Genomic DNA, 21,410 nt, shown 5'->3' with positions numbered 1-21,410 from the left:
GTTTCTCACCACCATGACCTGTGACCCACGACCTCTTGCTGTTTCGAGTCTCGACCCACTACTTCGTTCCTTTGCAAGGTTAGTCTTATAATAATTTCTCTCATGTTTGTTCTACATATTTTGTTTTCAATTTGATGCGTTTTGCAGAATTTATTTTCAATTTCATGGGTTCTGTAGCTTTTCAATTTCATGGGTTTTGGTTTTGCAATTTGTTTTGGGTAACTTCAGTTATGAACACTATTAGTTGAGGTTTCATTAATTTTATATTTTCTTATCCTTGCATGCGGTACTAATTTGTATCGATGAGATCCTCGGCGAGGCGGAGAAGAAATCGACTATGATGGATTTCACAGCTGAGATGAGGATCCAAGCTTTTCTTCGACTCTTTCATGGTTTTGGTTCGATTTCAAAACTACCCAAATGATAAAAAATTAAAAGACTATGATGGATTTCTGGGTTTTTTTCTTTCTTTCTGGATTTGGGTTTTTTGTTGAATATAAAGGCTTTAACTTCATGACTACAAAACGATTTGAGCTTTTTAGAGAGAGAGAGAGAGAGAGCGGCTTTTGATGATTTCAGCGAGTAAATGCTGTAAGGAAGAAATACAGAATGATAAAGTGTTGATGCTAGCACAGGAGAAAAAAATGGCACTCTGTGATATCTGTGGTTCATTTCTTGTGGCCAATGATGCTGTAGAGAGAACTCAGTCTCATGTTACAGGGAAACAGCATATTGGTTATGGCATGGTTCGAGATTTTATCGCTGAGTTCAAGGTGAGTCTCTCTGTTGATTAATGAAGTATTGAAGTTAAGGAAAAATATAATTTCTTGCTTAGGGACTGAAAAACGTGGACCTTATTTTTCAGGAATCTAAGGAGAAGGCAAGGGAAGAAGAAAGGTTAGCGAGGGAGAAAGAAGCAGAAGAACGGAGGAAACAGAGGGAGAAGGAACAGGAGGATAGAAGGAGAAGTAATTCAAGTGACAGGGGTCTATCTTATGTTGTTGTGGTTGTTTTGCATTTTTTGGAGGAAAAAAAAAAAAAAACCGAAAAAAAACCGAAACCGAACCGAAAAAAAAACCGAAAAAAATTTGAGCCGAACCGAACCGAACCGAACCGAAATTTCGGTTTGGTTTCGGATTTGGCAAAAAACCGAACCGATCAGAACCGAACCCAGCCCTACTTTAGATTTTATAAAAATTGAAATTAAAAGTTTAAAAAAAATATTTGGTTGTGGCCTTTGGATTTCAGGTGAGTTCGAGTGATGATAGGGGTGACAAGTTGTTGATAGAGAAGAGAAGCAGGTATAGAAAGATTCAGAAAAGAGAGAGAGAAGATGATAGAAGAAGTCTAGAAAGAAAGGGCATAAAATAATAGTTTAATAAAATAAAATAAAATGAAAAGAAAATAGTATAATAAAATAATAATTTAATTTGACATATCAACTGAATAGCAAAATTTCGAAAGATGTTAAAATGCCACACAGGCTGTCAAATTCAAATTTTATTTTTAAAATTTGACATCTCCTTCATAGATGGTCTTACATGTTTTGTTGTTGCCTCATCATTTAAACAATTATCCACTTGATATTCTAATTATTGTAATATTTCTAACCATCTTCCTCCCCTTAGTAATAATAAAACTTAAAGAAATGAAAGAGAGAGCATATGTAGAGAAATGTGAAAGAGAGGAAGAGAGAAGACATGGAAGAGGCTTTTTTTTTTAATTTTTTTTAAATTAAAGGTGTATTTTGATGACATGGGGGTTAGGGAAAAAATAAATTTTATGCGAAATTACTTTAATGTCATGATAATTCTATTTTTCTTGGGAAATACCTAGAAATAGGACAATTTCTTAATTTTGGGACAGAAATAGGACATTTAAAATATGCACACGGCATGCACAACAATCGGACATAAATAGGATTTTCCTATACCTTAAAATGAATTAATTGCCCTCGTAAAATGTGTTATTTTTGGATAAAAATTTCTTCCTTCTTGCCCTCGTATATAAATGTGTTATTTGTGGATGCAAATTTCTTCCTTCTTGTTCTTGGACGAAAATGCACTTGCAAAAACAATTAACACCTTAAGTCAAGGCCAAGAGCCTCACACGCCCACGATGAATTTGGGAGGGGGGGAGGGCTTTGGTCGAAGAACCTCTGATGCCAAAGTTACAATTTTGAGGGAAAAGTGTTAGGAGAATTTAGAGAATTTTGCAAGAGGATTCAACTTAGGTTTTTGGAGAAAATGAAGTGGTATTTATAGGGGGTGTGGCCGGCCTCCTTTGGAGAAGTGGGAACTGGCCACCTTTGGTATTTTTTGGTGTTAATCACCATCAATTAGCTAATTAATAAATTAATTGAGTAATAAATCAATTAATTAACTAATTATTATAATTTGAAAGAAATAATTTGGGAGTTACCTTGTGGGGAAGATTTGATGAGGGTTGATGAAATAGGTTTTGAATTAATACCCGTTTTGATTATTTTTGACCTTGACTGAGGGATAATTGTCCGCTGCTTGCGCGTAGAAATCTCGGTGTGCCTTGAGGGTAATCTTGTGTTTTTTACCTAAGAATCCACGTGTCGCCTCCATATTTTTCTTGATTATTTTTGGCTCCACAAATGCCGCCACACCTGCTGGGCTGCTCGTAAGAAAGGGCAGCAGGTGTAGATATTTTCTTGCTTTGGGAAACATAGGATTATTTCCTATGTTTATGTAGATTCCCTCTTTAATAGGAAACTGGATCATTCTAGGATAGGGAAATAAATCTCTCTCAAAGTCTATTTAAGTCCACCTTAAGTGGATTATTAAATCAACTTTGAAGAGCGATTCATTCTACCCTATAAGAGAGAGAGAGAGAGAGAGAGAGTTTAGAGGATATTTATTCCCCATCCCCTAGCAATCTTCTACTCTTACCTGTGCAAAAGATCGTTTTTTGTTGCTTGCTTTGTCTTCTCGCCGCTTCAAGGTAAGAAAAAATTAATTTTCTTTGTCTTCTTAATTTTTTGGGAGCCTCGGGGCTTGGAATTTGGCTCGACTGGGGTTAATGATGTGTGAAAAAAGGACTTGGAGAAGCCACGACATGGCTGCTGTGGGTGACAAGGTGCGGCAATGGCTTGGCTAGGTTCGAAGGTTGGCGGCATGAGCCTTTGGGCTTCGGCGCATGGCTGGCTTGGGCTAGCCAGCTGGGCATTGGATTGGGTCTGGTGATAGAAGCATATTTATGCGACTTTGTTATCTTATTTCTTTGCATTTTCTTTGTTAATTTCCATTTATTTTGGTAATTTATGTTATTTTCGTATTATTGTAGGTCCAATTGGTAAAGATGACAATAAATGACAAAATGGAGCAATTTGGAGCAGTTTCGGACTTGGATTGGACAACAGGCTTGGATAGCATATGGGCTGATGTTTTTGGTGTTTAAATTGTGCTAGATATGTGCTAAAATCTGGTGAAATTAAAGTTAAGGCTTGGAAGACAAGGAATTACACAAGAAAGATGAATCCTAGTTGGAGAGGAACCTTATCTTATCCTATCTTATCCAATCTTACCTTATCTTATCTCCAACTGCAAGGAGGAATCCCTATCACATTCCAACACTTCCTATCTGATTCCAGGAGTCCTAAAATAATTCAAACAACCTAATCCTTTTCCTCTTAGGATTCAGTTGTGCCCTTACCTTATATATACATTATTGTCGCAAATTAGAGAGGAGATGAGTGTGCCGTAACCTGCAATCATCCATTGAAGTTGATGGATTTTTCAGAGTTCTTTCTATCTTTATTTTAAGTTTCAATGTTTATTTTATATTGTTTTTCAGTTATGATGAACATGTGTAACTAAGTTTCTTTTTTGCTAGAGGAGAATTCGAAGCCATGATCATATGTTTTATATAAATTGATTACATCTAGTTATTGTTTCAAAAAACATGAATGCGATTTACTTATCTGCTTTATAGAGAACTTATTCTTGTATGTTTATTAAGAGTGCACACTTAGTTTGCATGTAGGGATTTGATGCTAGAATATAAGGGAATTTCACCTAATCGTTATGAACTTATATTTGCAAGTAGTAAAAGTCACTAGTCATGATTGAGTTAAGTAAATTCCTGGCAGGAATATCATGCTTTTCATAGTTACGAATGCTTTGTCAATGCTTATGATTTTCACAGAACTTAATGATCTTTGAGATGTATCTCTATCATGCTTTTCATAGTTAGGGAACTTGAGAAGAATAATTTGGTTGCGTCGCTGAGTCTAATTCAATGAACTTAGGAAAATTTGAGAGTTAATTAGTGCTGTCCACAATTAATTTGGGGTATTGTCATTCTTGGTTTACAGGAAGAATAACTGGAAATCGATTTGTATGCATATGATTCATGTGTGGAGAAGAATCCTTTAGCTATCCTCTCACCCATATTTCATTCACAACTTAATTTACTTGCTGTAATTTACTTTTATTTTAATCGAATTCCTCCAAAATTCCCCAATCATTGTCTAGATGTTAGTTTAACTTAGTTTTTAGTTTTACAAGTTTAATTTGTGTTGATTAGCATCCCTTCTAATCCCCGGAATAGAACGATCCCTACTTACTCATACTACGATTGCATAATTTATAGGGCTTAATTTGTGTGTTAGTTTTTACCACATCATTTGGCGCGGGCCAAGCTTGTGAGTTGGGTCGGGGCTTTGGCCAGTGCAAGAAAGGAAACGGGGCATTAGCCCCCTTTCATCTGGTTTGGGCCATAAGGCCTATGGGTCGAAAGGATGTCAGGCCAGGTCGCGGGGCCTAGCGCGGTTGCTAGGCTCCTGCGGCTGTAGGCGTTTGAAAGAGAAGGGAGAGATGTTGAAAGCTGCTTGGGCCGTGAGGTGTTTTGAAGATGAATGACAGTCTGAAGAAAGAAGTGGAGGAGTTGTAGTGGGTATGTGCTTGTCTGCTCGAGAAGAATGAGCAGTTGAAGCGTGAAAAGGCTAAGTTCGAGGCTTCGCTTACTCAGAGTCAAGCTGATTTCTACAAGCTGGGTTATGTAAACCATCTCTTTGGGCGGCCGTTTGACCTTGAGTTTTTGGTAAAGACTTCGAGACCTTTTCTATTTCTTCAGAAGACTTGCTTACTTTTACTTTTGAGTCTTCTATTGGTGAAGTAGTCAGAGAGGTTAGTGCCCAGGCTAGGGCAGCTGGGGGTGAAGCGTTAGATGGTGCCCTGCTGAAGGTGTTGCGGCTGTTGAAGGTGAGGTGACCGAGTAGTCGTGGGATGTCTAAGCTGCTGAAGAGTAGTCTTCTAGGTAGCCTTTAGGATTTTCTTTGTTTTCCTTATTCCTTTTGCTTTGCTTGAACTTCTTTGGTCTTTGCTAGTTGTTCATCAATTTTGCTAGAAAATTTAATAAACTTGTTTCCTTCGCTTTTCTCCATCTTCGTTTCTTTTTTTCATGCCCTAACCTTTAGACTTTATAGACCAGTGGCAGGTGTGCTACCTTTCTACAAGCAGACATGCTCGTGTAGCCTATGTAGCCATAGGTGTTGGTGTAAAACTTTGCAAAGTTGTTAGCCATAGGGTTGGTGGCCGGACACCTTACTTACAAAAGCAGATAAGTCTACGTAACTACTAGGCTGTTAACCTTGGCTTTCTCTAATTCTGTAGGTTGTGTAGCAAGTATCATAACACTTTTGGACTTGGTGTAGGTCATTCCACTCTTGTTAGAGGTGAAGCTTACTGACTACGTAGCATGTCGGCAATGGATAAAGCTTCGTATATGCACACTAGCTTTGTTAAACCTTTCCCAAGAACGTGCGGTTGTATAAGTCTAGCGCAGCTTTATTGCTCGACGGGCAAGTTGCAGGTAGTTTTCTGGAAATCATAGGCTACCTTAGTGCACTCGGTAACAGCTTCAGAGTTTCAGGGCAACCGTCCATAGGGCGTACTGCGTTATGTGCCCCTTCTGTCTCTAAGGCCCGGTTCTCCATGGATTAGGCCAAGAGACCCAAAATCCTTCAGTTAGCTAAGCCTTGAAAAAGGCCATTGTGGTTACTTTTAGGAATCCAAGCGCAAGCCATTGTGCATTTAGTGATATTAGGGCAGCCCGGCTCATCCACGTTTGGATATTCGGAGTGTAGAGTTTATCCTCCCACTTTGGAGAACAGACCCATGTGGATGTCGGGGAATTGGTTTACCCTCTCACACTGGAGATCATGGTTGGTCCCTCGGGGGGGGTGCAATTCCTGCAATTAGTCCCTAAGAAGGGCGCAATCTTCTTTTGAAGTGCAGAAGTGATCAGTTGTTGTAGATATGTAGTCGAGCCAAGTTGTAAATTACTTTTGAATTTCTCATTGAAAAATGAGTGAAACGAACAAAAACTTAGCTATAAAGTAGAGACTGCATAACAACTGGATAATCATCGGCTCGCGAGGTGGTGCCTGTTAAGCTGCTTGAGTTCTTCGAGCTTTGATGTAGTGGGAGGTCACACATGGTACTTCCTCAGATTGTAGGCGTTCTACTGCTTTTTGATCTTTTTGTCGTTCATGGTAATGAGAGTGTAATTACCCTTACCGCCTACTCTGTTGATCTTGTACGGGCTTTCCCAGATGGGATCTATCTTTTAGGAGCATTCTCTGCGAGCAGTGATGAAAGATTTCCTTAGCACCAGATCTCCAGGTTGGAACCACTAAATCTTGGCCCTTTTGTTGTAGCTGGAAATGAGTTGCTGCTAGTAGGTTGATATGTGGGTGATGGTCTGCTCGCACTTCTCCTCTGCCATATCCAAGCTTGTGGCCATCTCCTTGCTGTTCTGCTCAATGCTTGGTAGTAGAGTGCTGAGACTTGGCACGATGACATTGGAAGCAATGATTTCTTATGAACCAAATGCCAAATAGAAAGAAGTTTCACTGGTTTCTTGTCCTTTGGTGGTGCGATATGCCCATAGACATCTGGGGAGTTCATCTGGCCATTTTCCCTTCTTATCGGAGATGGATTTCTTAAGGCAGCGATGATCGTCTTGTTAGATGCTTCGGCTTGCCCATTTCCTTGAGGATATCTTGGCGTGGACAATTGCTGCTTGATGCCTTAATTTTGGAAGAACTTTGCCAAATCTTTGCCCACGAATTGGGGGCCGTTGTTGGTGACAATGGACTGAGGGATGCCAAATCGACAAATGATGTTCCTCCATATGAAGCGCTGTGTGTTTGTCTAAGTTGTGGTTGTCATGGGCTCTGCTTCTACCCATTTGGTGAAGTAATTGGTTGCCATGATCATCATGCCTTTGCCCCCAGTAGCAGGCGACATTGGCCTTACCAGGTCAATTGCCCACTACATAAACGGCCAAGAACTCGTCTGCAGGTGTAGTTTGCTAGCAGGTAGTGCTGGTACCGGCTTGTAGCGTCGGTAGCGGTCGCACTTTTGTACTAACTCTTTAGCATCTTGGTGCATAGTAGGGCAGTAGTAGCATGCATTAAAAGCCTTATGTGCTAATGATCGACCTTCAGAGTGATTTCCATAAACGCCTTTGTGGATTGAGCTTAGAACTTTTAGGTCATCGGGAGGCGCTAGGCAATGGAGATGTGGTTCGGTGTAGGATCAACGAAAATGTGACCGAAGAACCTTCGATGCTAAAGTTAGAATTTTGAGGGAAAAGTGTTTGACGAATTTAGAGAATTTTGCAAGAGTATTCAACTTTGGTTTTTGGAGAAAATGAAGTGGTATTTATAGGGGTGTGGTCGGCCTCCTTTGGAGAAGTGAGAACCGGCCACCTTTGGTAACCATCAATTAGCTAATTAATAAATTAATTAAGTAATAAATCAATTAATTAGCTAATTATTATAATTTGAAAGAAATAATTTGGGAGTTACCTTTTGGGGAGATTTGATGAGGGTTGATGAAATAGGTTTTGAATTAATACCTATTTTGATTATTTTTGACCTTGATTAAGGGATAATTGTCCGCTGCTTGCCTGTAGAAATCGCGATGTGCCTTGAGGGTAATCTTGTCTTTTAACCCAAGAATCCACGTGTCGCCTTCATATTTTTGGCTCCACCTTATTTTCTCCCATTTTCTGATTGCCCTATCTTTATCTACTCTTTATCCCTCCCTCTCTCTAAAATTGGTATTAGGCGGAATATTCTGTATATAAAAATAATAATCAGCTGGACTGACTAGTCAAGCCCACTAGTCGACTAAGATAGATATGTTAGTCAATAAATCAAAGATTAATTGACCAATTTTAGTTACCAATAGTTATCCTAGTCAGGAAGCTCTCAGTTTGTTCCAAGTTATTAGAATGTCAAGTGAGCATGATTGTGAGCACATACTTATTAGATATTCAAGTGATATATGGAGCATGTATATGGTTGTGAGATATGTGACACAATATAAGTAATTTTGAACACAAGATGTTTTTGGTTAGAAAAACCCACATCTGGGTTAAAAAACCGGGGACAATCCACTGAGTCCAATCCACTAGTATAAACAAGGTTCTTACAAAGTACCATGTAAAGCTTAATTCATAGAATCATATCTATGGAGCAGCTTTACCTTTGTGCAACCTTACCTCAGACAAGATGGATTCCTTCGGTCTTCATGAAGTGGCAGCTCCTCCTGAGCTCTTCACCTTGTGGCACCGAGACCAGCTCACGAACAATGCATATGATGATGTGACAATGATATGCAGTTCTGGATTCAGATGTCTAGTCAGTTTCTCTAGTCAAACAGTTGAAGAAAGAAACTCATGAGAATCCAAACGTGGGTCAATTTTAAAGATTTGAAACTAGAAACACTTGACCACCGATTTAATGCAAAACCAAAGACAATGCAAACCTATTCTTCAATGATTGGGTGTTTAATGCATGAAAGAAGGTTTTGCAACTAAGGTTTCATAAATGAAGAACAAAGAGGAAGGTAAGTCTTAATGCCTTTCTTTTTTTAACTTATCTCTAGCAAATATATTCTGAAAACCACAAAAAAAAAAAACCTAGTTGGGGATCTTAACCCCAAAAGCTTTGGTTTGTTTTTCACCTACGAAGGACACATGTCGTCCTACAATATGATCAGAAGAGATTAAGGGCTGAGATCTGACTATCGGCAGAAAGCTATCAGGAAGCCCATGTGGGTAAGTCTCAATTTACATGCCCAGCTTATTGAAAATTCACACACAAGCCTGACCTGACTAGACAATTAAGCTAGACAAAATGAAGCAAGAATGTAGACGTGAAATGCACATGCATGAACAATCTTTGAAGTGAGTTGTGCCACATCTTTGAACGTTTCTTCCCAGCAGACACAACCTATAAATAGAGAAAAGTCTAAAGCTAGATTGAGCATGTGGTACACTTACAATGTTGACAAGGAAATCCAAACCTAAAAGTCTAGACTTCACAATCTCCCCCTTTGGCTTTCCTTGACAAAATACCCTAAGCCTAAAGCTAATTTCACTTACCCACACTTAAGAAATGAATGAAGGAACGGATCCTGCAAAACAAAAAATCTTGATAAGAACAAGTGAAATTTATCATGGGTAAAATTTTTCTCCCCCATTTTGTCATGGTAAGACAAAGACAAGGCAGAAGAACACATGCAAATTTTCAAGGTTGGCAGCAAAATAAAAAGCAAGGACAATAGAAGCACATCAGATAAAGAATTAGCAAGATATCATATGAGCATGTCCAAGCAAGATGAAGCAACAAGTAAGTACATTTAAGTGATCCAACTCCCCCAGAAAGGATTCACACAATGAGATTGAACACCCCTAAAATTGATGTTCTTCATGTAAACATACTCCCCCATAAACCTAAAACATGACTTCAATTATATGACGATGGCCATGGACTCAACAGAAAGAGGAGAGTAGTTCCACAAGTCTTCAGTCAAGAGAGTCTTTTGGCTAGAGACTTGAAATTCAGTCCATGTGTGGGCCGAAGTAACTAGAAGTTGTCTTGAACTTGATTATTTGGAGTTTCATTACGCGGTACAGCCCAAGAAGACGAAGGCAATAAATGCCTTTGGAACAAACCCACAAACCTTTGATGATCAAGTAAAATCTGACCATCAGATTCCTGCAACTGGTCGAGCTTCGTCTTCATGTTTGTAGCATAGTCATGTGCAAGCTTGTGCAACTGTTTATTCTCATGCTTGAGCCCTCTGATCTCCTGTTTGAGACTTATCACTTTAGCTGCCAATGATTCAACTTGGCGGGTTCGAGCAAATAGGCGTTGGGCTATATTAGACACGGAACCTGCACACTGAACACTGAGAGCTAGAGAATCCTTAACAGCCAACTCATCAGACCGTTTGGAAAGTAGTCTGTTATCTTTGGGAGCGAGAAGGTTCCTGGCCACCATCGCAGCGGTCATATCATTCTTCATCACAAAGTCCCCAGTGGTAAGAGGACCAGTAGGGGATAAGAAGGATGGGCGCCATATGTTGTCTTGGGAAGGCATGGCTGCCTCTTCACCAAAGTTCAGGTTAAAATGACGGTCGGATGGGCCAGACATTCTCAGAAATGATGAAGGAGAAATGAGGTGCAATAAATCTCTGAAGTAAGGGGAAAATTCCTACAAGCAATAACTCTCTGAATGTACTTCTTGCACACAATTGGTGCCCTTATAAAAGAAAGGGCAACAGGGCCGTTGGTTCAAAAATCGAAGAGGCACCACTTTCCACATGCAATATCAGCTCCTCGGGTACCACAAATAACTTTGCTAAAGATCTCTGACAAAGTTTAGACACATAAATCTTGAAGGTCCAACTAACCTACAATTACCCATAAGGGTAAAGGAACAGCACCACTGCTTGATAAATAGAAAGTCCTAATGTGTGTCAACCTCCATGCTCCGTGGCAAGGCAGACTGGCAAAAATGCCCAACCTTTACTCACATTCGAGAAAACACTCCCAACAAGATTGCTTGCTCAAAAATCGAAGAGGCACCACTCTCCGAATCTCGAGAGCCAGACTCCCAACAAGATTACTTTCTTAAAAATCAAAGAGACACTGCTCTCTGAATCTCAAGAGTCAGACTCCCAACAAGATTGCTTTCTCAAAAATCGAAGAGGCACCGTTCTCTGAAACAAGAGAGCCAGATCCCTGACATGATTGCTTTTCCGAAAACCGAAGAGGCACTGCTCTCCAAACTTCGAGAGCCAGATTTCCTTGGATAAAGCTTGTCTGCAATCTTCACATACAACATCAGCTTTCTAGATACCACATACCACTTTTTCAAAGCGCTCTGACAAAGTTAAAATAGGTGAAGCTTGTAGCTCCCACTACATTGCTATGACCAAGAAGGGTAAAGGAATAGCATTATTACTTGCTCAAAAATCAGAGAGGCACTGCCCTCCAAATCTCGAGAGCCAGACTCCCAACAGGATTACTTTCTCAAAAATCGAAGAGGCACCACTCTCCGAATCTTAAGAGCCAAACTCCCAACATGATTGCTTTCTCAAAAATTGAAAAGGCACCGTTCTCCGAATCTTGAGAGCCAGATCCCCGACAGGATTGCTTGTTCGAAAACCGAAGAGGCATCGCTCTCCGAACTTCGAGAGCCAGATTTCCTTGGATAAAGCTTGTCTGCAATCTTCACATGGAACATCAGCTTTCCAGATACCATAAACCACTTTTTCAAAGTGCTCTGACAAAGTTAAAACACGTGAAGCTTGCAGCTCCCACTACATTGCTACGACCAAGAAGGGTAAAGGAATAACATTACTACTTGTTGTTAGGGAGACTCCTATATATGTCGACCTCCATCCTCCACGGACAAGCAGACCTACAAAAATGCTCAACCCTTCCTCATATCTGAGAGGGCACTCCCAACGAAGCCTCTCGAAATACTCAGCTTTCTCCTCCCCCAATAATACCTATGTAAACCAGCCACACTAGAGCAAGAGTATCTTATATCATCAGGGTCAACAGCAAGAGTATCCCATATCATGCTTTTTCCCTGTCTTTTCCTTTGCCATTGTTCTTACCTGTAAGATAAGGAGAAAGAGAGCAATCAGTCAGCACTTGGAATCAAGCTTCCAGTCAGGAACTGACTGCCTGGAACCTCTTACCTGATTACTTAACTGGCATTGCTCTCGAGTACTCATCTTCAACATCTTATGCTTCCAGAAAAGATACCACATCTGCCTAAGGAACATATAGGGCAAGTGATAAGGATACAAGGAAGCATGTGGAGACAAATGCAACAGAACACGTGCCGATTTATCTATTACTTCGTCAACAACAAAAGTATCCCATATCATTAAGGTTGAACGCATTCTTGATTTGACCCTCAAATTATTGAGTCGGCCTTATACTCTGGAGGAAACCAGAAAACCCTCCAGCCAGTTCAAGAATAAGCCTGTGGAAATTTACTTATTCAAAAGCAAAAGTATCTCATATCATCTCTTCTCTATTTGATTCTCCTTATCGTTGTTGCTGTTTATGACACAAGGAAAAAGAGAACAATCAACCTGAAGTCGAAGTCGAACCTTCGATCCAGGTTGCTTGCTGCAAAGTCTGATTGCTTACCTTGTCTGTTACCTCTTTCGGCAAGTCTCTTAGCTCGACGACTTGGGGGACTCTTACTATAGGGTTTTGTATCGCACTTTACCAAGCCTGAAACTACAAGTAAGCTTCAAGTGAAATTGATACATTACCTTGTGCATCTTCATCAGTTAAAGATACCACCCCTGAATGGAGGAAAAGTACTTCCAGAGAAGATGCCACATCTACGTATGAGACAGATAAGGCAAGTGAAAATGATACCACACCTCGGTACTTAGAAGTTTCATGATTACTCAATGGCTTGGATCTTGCAAGTCCCCAACCGAGGAGCTTCCCTCACTCGGAAACTTAGGGGAGCATTGTTTATACCATATTTAGGGCCTCGTATTTAGATCTCGTACAAATACTCGGGGGACTTAAATGTAATTATGTGATAAAGGAAGGGGCAAATATGTAATAAGTGAGGAGTTCTTATTCTATAAAAGGACCCCACCTTCACAACTAAGGAGGCCAATTCCTAAGGCTCATCCCCCTCTCATATTCAGAGGTTCTCTCCCTCACCTCTCAGATAAATACATAATCAGTGTGGACGTTGTTGGAAATATGCCTTGAAAGTCAATCTTTGGAAGAAACCTTTCAGGACAATTGAATCGATGTATGGATGACTCTTATACATCAAATGGCAAAGATACTAATTAAGACTATCTCAATAAACGATATATGTCCTAAATAGTGTATCCATGGACAATGGATCGATTGAAGAAGTAATCTAATGATGTTAGACTACAGAGACCTTCTTCACATAACCAAATGTCCAAAAAGGTTCCTGGTCATTGGATTGTCGGAGGGATACTGACAATGCGTAGACTGGTACATACTGTGTTCGCTTCAATTGGAAGGATGGAAAGTCTCATCCCATTCGTGTTGTGACACTAAGACAAGTATGTAGGTGCTCATTAAGGGAATGAGTTCACTGAACACAATCGAACGAGAGTACTTGCATGGAGGTCTGCTCACATGTCAAGCAAGTAACTCTAATGGTTGGAATAATGTAAGTAGTCTTTTGACCTGAGGCATCGTCGTTGTCTTGTGGTTAAGTACTTGATCTTTGATTATGTCAAAAGTCACTCTATTAGAATGTCAACGGCATAGTTGGGGTTAAGCCACTTAGTCATGAAGGCAAGTGTATGCGCAACAAGGAATCTCTAATCCTCGATAAGAGAGGAAGAATACTCTAAGATATGATTCGGGAATCTTCGGCCGAAGTATCGAGCGTAATAAAGGAAATCGTTCCTATACGACTCAATTGAATCATATAAGAAGGAATAATCACATTAGGGGTTTGACATAATATTTCCATACCCCAATGATGTGATTGAGAGTATTGTTTTAGAGAAGGATCGAATTACATTGTAATTCCAACTGAATAGGTTCTCCGAATAAACTTCTACATTAGCTTGGGTAGCTATGACATATGGTTAGATGTCACTCATAGCTTGTGAGTTCTTCTAGATGATTAAATGTAGTCGTCAAAGAAGAAAGGTGAATTAAAATGAAGTTTTAATTTACTAAGTGATTGAATTAAATATAATCAATTGGATTGATGCCAATCACCTCACTGCCTTGCTAATTAGAACCTAAAAGATTGTTCACCAATACACTATTGTAGTGAGTAATTAATGGATGATGGAAACAATTAATTGGATTAATTAAGTGTTGTGATTAATTTAGAAAGTCTAAAGAAATCATAAAAGCGATAAAGATCGTTTTGGGCTTAAAGAAACGTTCGGGTTTAATTGGGCCCATTGGGCCTAAACCCATTGGGCTTTTATTCAAGCATTGGATGAATTGAAATAAATGAAAGGCCAAAGCCCAAACAACACAAAGAGGGCCGGCCACTTTAGGTGAAAGAGAGAGATATTTAGTCAAGTGGTTGACTAGGTTTCTTTTGTCTATATAAGGAACTTTATAGCACAAAGTTCTTTAGGGTTTTTGAAGTGTTAAAACAACAAAGAGGCAAAAGAAAATAGCTCTCTAACACTACACAAAGGCCGGCCACCTTGGGGTGATTTTACTAACATATCTTTCACCCTTTGGTTATTCCTTCATCCTTCTCACTACACTAGTGGGTGAGGATCTTTAGAGGTTTCCTACTTTGGAAACTTGAAGAGAACCTAGGAGTACTCATTCTATCAAAGTGGAGGAGGCAAGGAGGGAAGCTAGGCTCAAGGAGTTCAAGGAACAAAGGGCTTGGAGGTGGTCCATCCTTGGTCTCAAGTCTAGATCAAGAGGTATAAGACTAAACCTTCACTTTGTTCTTTGTTCTCTAAAATTTTATTTGATGCATTATATATAAACCTATGAACCTTGAAGGGGATTTGCATGACTATAGCTTTGATAATATGTTATAAATGCTTCCGCTGCTTTCGTATATTAAATTTGATTTGTATATGCATGATAGTCATTTAGAAATCCCATACATGAATCTCATAGATTTCCCTTCAAGTGGTATCAGAGCCAAAGGTTTATGTATAATGTGTCATTTTGGATTTTATGCATATGGGTATTAATGTTATGTATGACATATTATTGTTTCATTCAAAGTATGTTTATCTTTTGTTTTTCAATAGTTGAAAAAATGTTAGTCAAAAGTTGAGAAAGATATGTATGCAAAAGTGTTTTGTATGCATGAATGAAAAATGAGTTTAGAACTAGTTTGACATATTATTTCTTCATTTAAAAGTGTGTTTGTCTTTTGTTTTTCAATGGTTGAAAAATGTAAATCAAGAGTTGAAAAGATATGCATGTAAAAGTTGTTTTGTATGCTTGAATGAAGAATAAGTCATGAACAAAATTTGGGGTTTTTTGTTCTTTATGGTTGGCACGGTTTTGGGGGTGGTTTTGGGTTGTGTTCGTGTTTTATTGTAAACCACTCACACATCCTTTTAAAGCTTGAAAAAGGGGTTCTTGTCACTTTTGTTTTTGGGTTTTGAAAAATCACCAAGAACATACAAATCTTGAAAATGTGTTCATGGTTTTGTTCTTGGTGTTCATAGTTTGGTTTTGGGTGAAAATGGTTTTAATTGGTTTTCATGCATAGTTTTATGGTTTTGGATGATGTTCTTACCATCCATAACCATATTAAAATTTATAAAACCCTAGACTTGACTAGGAGGATTTCCATCACCCATCTCACCTAAGTTTTAATGGCAAAACCAAGTGACAAGCAAAATTTAAATTTTCTACATAATGTGGCTTTTTAATGCATGTTGTGTAAGATTGTGTAAGAGACATCCCATCTCCATTAAGTGGCCGGCCTCCCCTAGTGGATTTATCCACTTGTGGGGCTATTTTGTAATCTTTGAAAAGTTGTTTTACTTTTGAAGTATTTACGGTTTTACCCCTAACTTTTCATATTTGCATTTAGGCCCCTACTAACTAGAAAGTTAAAATATTTTATTTTAATTTTGTTAGTTGTTTAAACTCATAATACTATTATGCCCATATGCACTAAATCTAAATGTTTATGTTGCATTCCATTATGATTATTTAAATGTGTTTAAGTAGTTATAAAATGGGTGACTATGGACTTATGCCTTAAACGATAATTGAGCTATGAGATAAGGCGCTAAAATCAAATTGTTTGAACCTTGGGAATGTGTTTTAATTACTGTTTAATTGGACCTTGTCACGTTTGACGTTAATCTATCTCTCCCCTTTTAGTATATGTAATTTATAGGATTTTGTACAAATCGGTTTGTAATTCTTATTACTTCTTAATCTCTATTCGTTAGTTGATTCCCTCTAGTGCTAGACTAGAGTTTCTTTAACTATTGGTAATGAGACATAACTAAAAGAGGGTTTTGACATGAGATTAAAGATTAAATGGGTCCAATGCCCTAATTAGCAATGAATGATTGTCTTTCATTTCTAATGGCTCAATGAAAATGTTTTAATTGGATTGATAAGCACGTAATTAAATTGACACAACCTCCCCGAGTTTATATTCAACAATGTTGGCTCGTTGTTGCAATAACCTAATAAGTCCATGGTCATCCAAGAGCCTAAGATAACTATAAAGTCCAATTTCAAAGGAATGCAAAACCCTTAGTAGTAGTAGTTACTTCCAATATTTGAAAAATTCGTTTTTGATATTGATTTGTTTTTCTCAAAACAAATAGTGGGAGTATCATACGCTACTAAACCATAATGAAATACAATTGGTAGTTATATATATCTCCAATATTTTGAAAAATGTTTTGATATTGATTTGTTTTATGAAAACGAATAATGGGGATATCATATGCTACTAATTTCATTAACTTTGGACTAGTGGTTGTAATAGGACATTATTTATTTGATTGTGATTAAATAAATAAAATGATGAGACCTTAAAATCCCTCAAACTATCAATATTAAGTTGTAAGCGTAAGAGTGCTTAGAACACTTTTTCGTGGCCTTCCACCATGGTAGGCTCCAAGCGTTTATGACTTGTACACCGCCTTCACCCTATCATGGGGAAGTGACAAAGTGCATGCTTATATTCAGGAGGAGTTTATTTAAAACATTTGATGAGGTTAAGGTAGGCAACGAGTGTGGCCAACATCGTATCATCGTGAGGTCATGCTTACACATATGGCCCACACACAGCCCACACATTACACAAACATACACACATGCACAACATGCATACTCATGCATGGCATGCACACACACACGGTACACACACACACACTTGCACAACATATACATACACACATGCACATATGCACAGACACACATGCACATATACCCTATACCCCACATGCACATATGCACTGCACCACACATGCACATATGCACTGCACATACGCACACACATGCACGACATGCACACTCACCATACACGCACACACCCACACAGACCTACACGCATAAGCACACACATATACATATACAAACACACACACACCACATACTGATGCATGCATGCTATATATGATCATCATCATTTAGCACTCGGCATCTCAGTCGATACCAGCATTCGAACCTGCAACCAAATGCAGTACACACACACACTCACACATACGCTCCACACCATACTCATAACCCACACACAGGACACTGTTCAACAAACAACAAGGTAAATAAATTACCTGGGTTCGAATTCAAAGAGGTCTATGTATCCACATCAACAAACTAGCCGGAGTTCGTTGTCGAAGCTGGGTTCTTCGTATAAAGAAGAGCTGAGGTCAAAACCCTTTAGTTTTATTATAAAACCAACATCACAAATCATAAAATAACATGCATAACCCAGGAATTTGAAGAAGGAACACAAGTCTCACCTGGGTTCGAATTTGAGAGCTTCAAAGCTCACGACATCAATGGTGATTCATTTCACAATGCCCTGATGATGCATGCAAGTACATTGCAGGGTTCCTCTAATCTTAGGGATTCCAAAAATATAAATTTTGGGCTTGATTTGTTGTTGATTCGAAGAGAAGAGGGTTGGGAGTTCTCAGAGCTTAGAGAGAGAGGTTTCGAAAGTTTAGAGAGAAAGAGAGAATTAATTTCAGATATGAGAGAGAGAGAGAGATAGACTGGAAAAACACTAAGATAGAAATATAAAAATAAGGTGGGCCCCAGGGCTCACCAATTAATACAAGAAAATCAATAAAAAAATTTGGGGTGGGTGTTACAATCTACCCCCTTACAGAATTTCATCCCTGAAATTGCGATTTTACACAAAAAGAAAGGGATATTGGTTCTGCATTGATTCCTTTATTTCCCAAGTAGCTTCTTTGACTGCATGGTTCCTCCACAGTACCTTCACCAAAGGAATAACCTTGTTCCTCAATACTTTATCCTGTCTGTCAAGGATAGCCACTGGTTCTTCTACATAGCTAGCATCTGGATGATATGAGAGGGATTCGGTACATATTTCCAAAGCATGGAAACATGGAAAACGTTATGGATCAGTGACAACTCCGATAGTAGCTCCAACTTATAAGCAACTACACCAATTCTCTCAATAATCTGATAGGGACTGACGTATCAAGGACTCAACTTTCCTCGCTTACCAAAATGAACAACACCCTTCTAGGGAGACAACTTCAAGAATACAAAGTCGCCCACTGTAAACTCACGATCCTTGGAGTGTTTATCTGCAATGCTTTTCTGTCGGTCTTGTGCTGCTTTCAAATTCGCCTTAATCAGTTGGATATTAGCGTTGGTGGTATCCATAATCTCTGGTCCCACCAATGACCTTTCTCCTGCCTCTTCCTTAATCTGTGGCTGGGGCTTAGAAAGTAAGTAATAAAACGTTTCCTGAAGGTAGCCCATGTCATCCAAGAACCAGGTGGACGAGATTCTTTCGTTGATTTCCACCAACTCCTGTATCACCTTGAATAAAGAAACATGCATGTTTGCCCACTCATTTAATGGACACTTCATCGCCTCTAAAGTATCCTCCATTTTCTCTAACCACTGTTCAGCCTCCTCACAATTTCCCACAGATTTCAACTCAGTAACTTCATGACTTCTAGCAATTTCTAAATACGTCCGATTCGGCCTATGACCCGAAAAAGCATTCATTAGTGCAGTGGTAAACTGCTGGATTCCCCCCATTATAGAAGAACGAGGTCGTTGAGGCACATTCCCACCAGGATTAGCCATGATTCTAACAAAGACAACAAGATTTAGAAAGACTAAAATTTACCAAATTGGTGGAAAGAAACCCTAACCATGCTCTGATACCAATTTGACACCCACCCCCAATTTTTTTTAATGATTTTCTTGTATTAATTGGTGAGCTTCTATCTTGGTGTTTTTCTAGTCTATATATATATATATATATATATATATATATATATATATATATATATATATCTCTCTCTCTCTCTCTCTCTCTCTCTCTCTCTCTCTCTCTCTCTCTCTCATATCTGAAATTAATTATCTCTCTATCTAAACTCTCGAAACCTCTCTCTCTAAGCTCCAAGAACTCCCAACCCTCTTCTCTTCGAGTCAACAACAAATCAAGCCCAAAATTTATATTTTTGGAATCCCTAAGATTGGAAGAACCCTGCAATGTACTTGCATGCATCATCGGGGCATTGTGAAGTGAATCACCATTGATGTCGTGAGCTTTGAGGCTCTCAAATTCAAACCCAGGTGAGACTTGTGTTCCTTCTTCAAATTCCTGGGTTATGCATGTTATTTTATGATTTGTGATGTTGGTTTTTTAAGGTAAAACTCGAGGGTTTTGACCTCAGCTCTTCTCTATGCCAAGAACCTAGCTCCGACGACGAACTCTGGAGAGTTTGTTGCTGTGGATGCATATACCTCTTTGAATTCGAACCCAGGTAATTTATTTACCTTGTTATTTGTTAAACAGTGTCCTGTGTGTGGGTTGTGAGTGTGGTGTGGAGCGTATGTGTGAGTGTGTGTGTGTACTGCATTTGGTTGCAGGTTCGAATGCTAGTATCGACTGAGATGCCGAGTGCTGAATGATGATGATCATATATAGCATGCATGCATCAGTATGCGGTGTGTGCGTATGTGTGCGTGTATAGTGAGTGTGCATGCCGTGCATATGTGTGCGTATGTGCAGTGCATATGTGCATGTGGGGTGCAGTGCATATGTGTATTTGTGTCCGTGCATATGTGCATGTGTGTATGTATATGCTGTGCAAGTGTGTGTGTGTACCGTGCATGCTGTGCATGTGTGTATGATTGTGTAGTGTGTGGGCTGTGTGTGGGCCATGTGTGTGTGCAGGCCTTGTGTATATGCACAGGCTGTGTGTGTATGTGTGTGTACAGTGTGTGTGTGTAAGTGTGAGTTTGGGTTTAAGCCCAAACCACTCTTTTTCACCCTAAACCCTTTTAACCCATTAGACCCTAACCCATCCAACCCAAATCCTTTATTTAATTTAGTTCAAGTCCAAATCCTTTAGAAAATCCTTTTAGTTATTTATTTCAATTTTTGTGCTTAGGTGAAGTTGCTAGTGAGGGAATTTCGTAATCCTTATCTGCACAACTCTATTGCTAAGGAGTATTTATGAGTGGACCCTTTCTAAAATTTGCATAATTTCATAGTTTATTTGCATAAATGAAATGCATGCCTTGCGAGTTATTAACTGATTTTATGTTAAGCAGATTTGTTGAATTATTGATTATCGTCTTGTTTTTGGTGAGGAATTAATTGTTGGCCTATATTGAGCCATATTTTAAAATATCGTATTTTCTATAAAAACCATGAATTGGTAGACTATCTGATGGATGACGATAGAACATGTTTTAGAAACCCTTCTTTATAGTATAGACGATGGATGACTTTATGCCATGAAGTGGTTATTTATGAGAGGTGTAATGATTTATGTGTACCTAGTGGACACTATGCTGCCTGGGGCAAGGATTTGGTGTTGGCAGATAGACCGGGAGAAATAATCCCAAGCTACAGGCTGAGGGACACGGAGCAGGCATTGGGCCGGGAGTTGGTAATCTCTGGCTACGGGCGCAGAAACCGCGGTGCTGGCATAGGGCCGGGAGATATATATTTATTCAGTGATCTTACTAGTAGTACATAGCGCTACGAGACGATTTATGAGACGTTTGATATTTTGTGTTTCACGATATGTCTCTTGAGATATTTTTGGCATGCTAGGATTTTCATTAAACCTATCACTTATTATGCTAGTAGTTTTCTTTATGTAAATTGTGGGGGTTAGTATCTTGATAACTGTTTTATTATTATTGTATATATGAACTTGGTCCACTCACCTTTGTTTTGAGCCGCCATTCAGGTCTTAGAAACGAGGACTACGACACAACGTACGAGGCATTTCCCTACCAGTAGCAGTCTATCACGTACTTATGTGATATCTGTAATGATCTTTCCTTTTGTGAATCTTGAATTAGACGTGTTCTGTGCACTCTAGACATTTCCTTAAACTTTGTTT

The 21,410-nt window shown here is 39.0% G+C and overlaps 1 protein-coding gene across 1 annotated transcript; it reads left to right on the top strand.

Moving 5' to 3' along the window:
- Nucleotides 1–288: 288 nt before the first annotated feature.
- On the top strand, nucleotides 289–1,177 carry LOC126620969 (uncharacterized; the record flags this gene model as incomplete). The annotated part of the gene is made up of 2 exons (XM_050289305.1): nucleotides 289–773; nucleotides 866–1,177. Coding segments are annotated over exons 1-2 (516 nt in total), but the record flags the coding sequence as incomplete, so codon positions are not given.
- Between the last annotated feature and the right edge of the window lie 20,233 nt (nucleotides 1,178–21,410).

This window comes from Malus sylvestris, chromosome 5 (assembly GCF_916048215.2).
Source record: "Malus sylvestris chromosome 5, drMalSylv7.2, whole genome shotgun sequence".
Classification (NCBI taxonomy): domain Eukaryota; kingdom Viridiplantae; phylum Streptophyta; class Magnoliopsida; order Rosales; family Rosaceae; genus Malus; species Malus sylvestris.
Note: the sequence above shows the minus strand (reverse complement) of the source record. Positions and strands in the feature narration are given on the sequence as shown.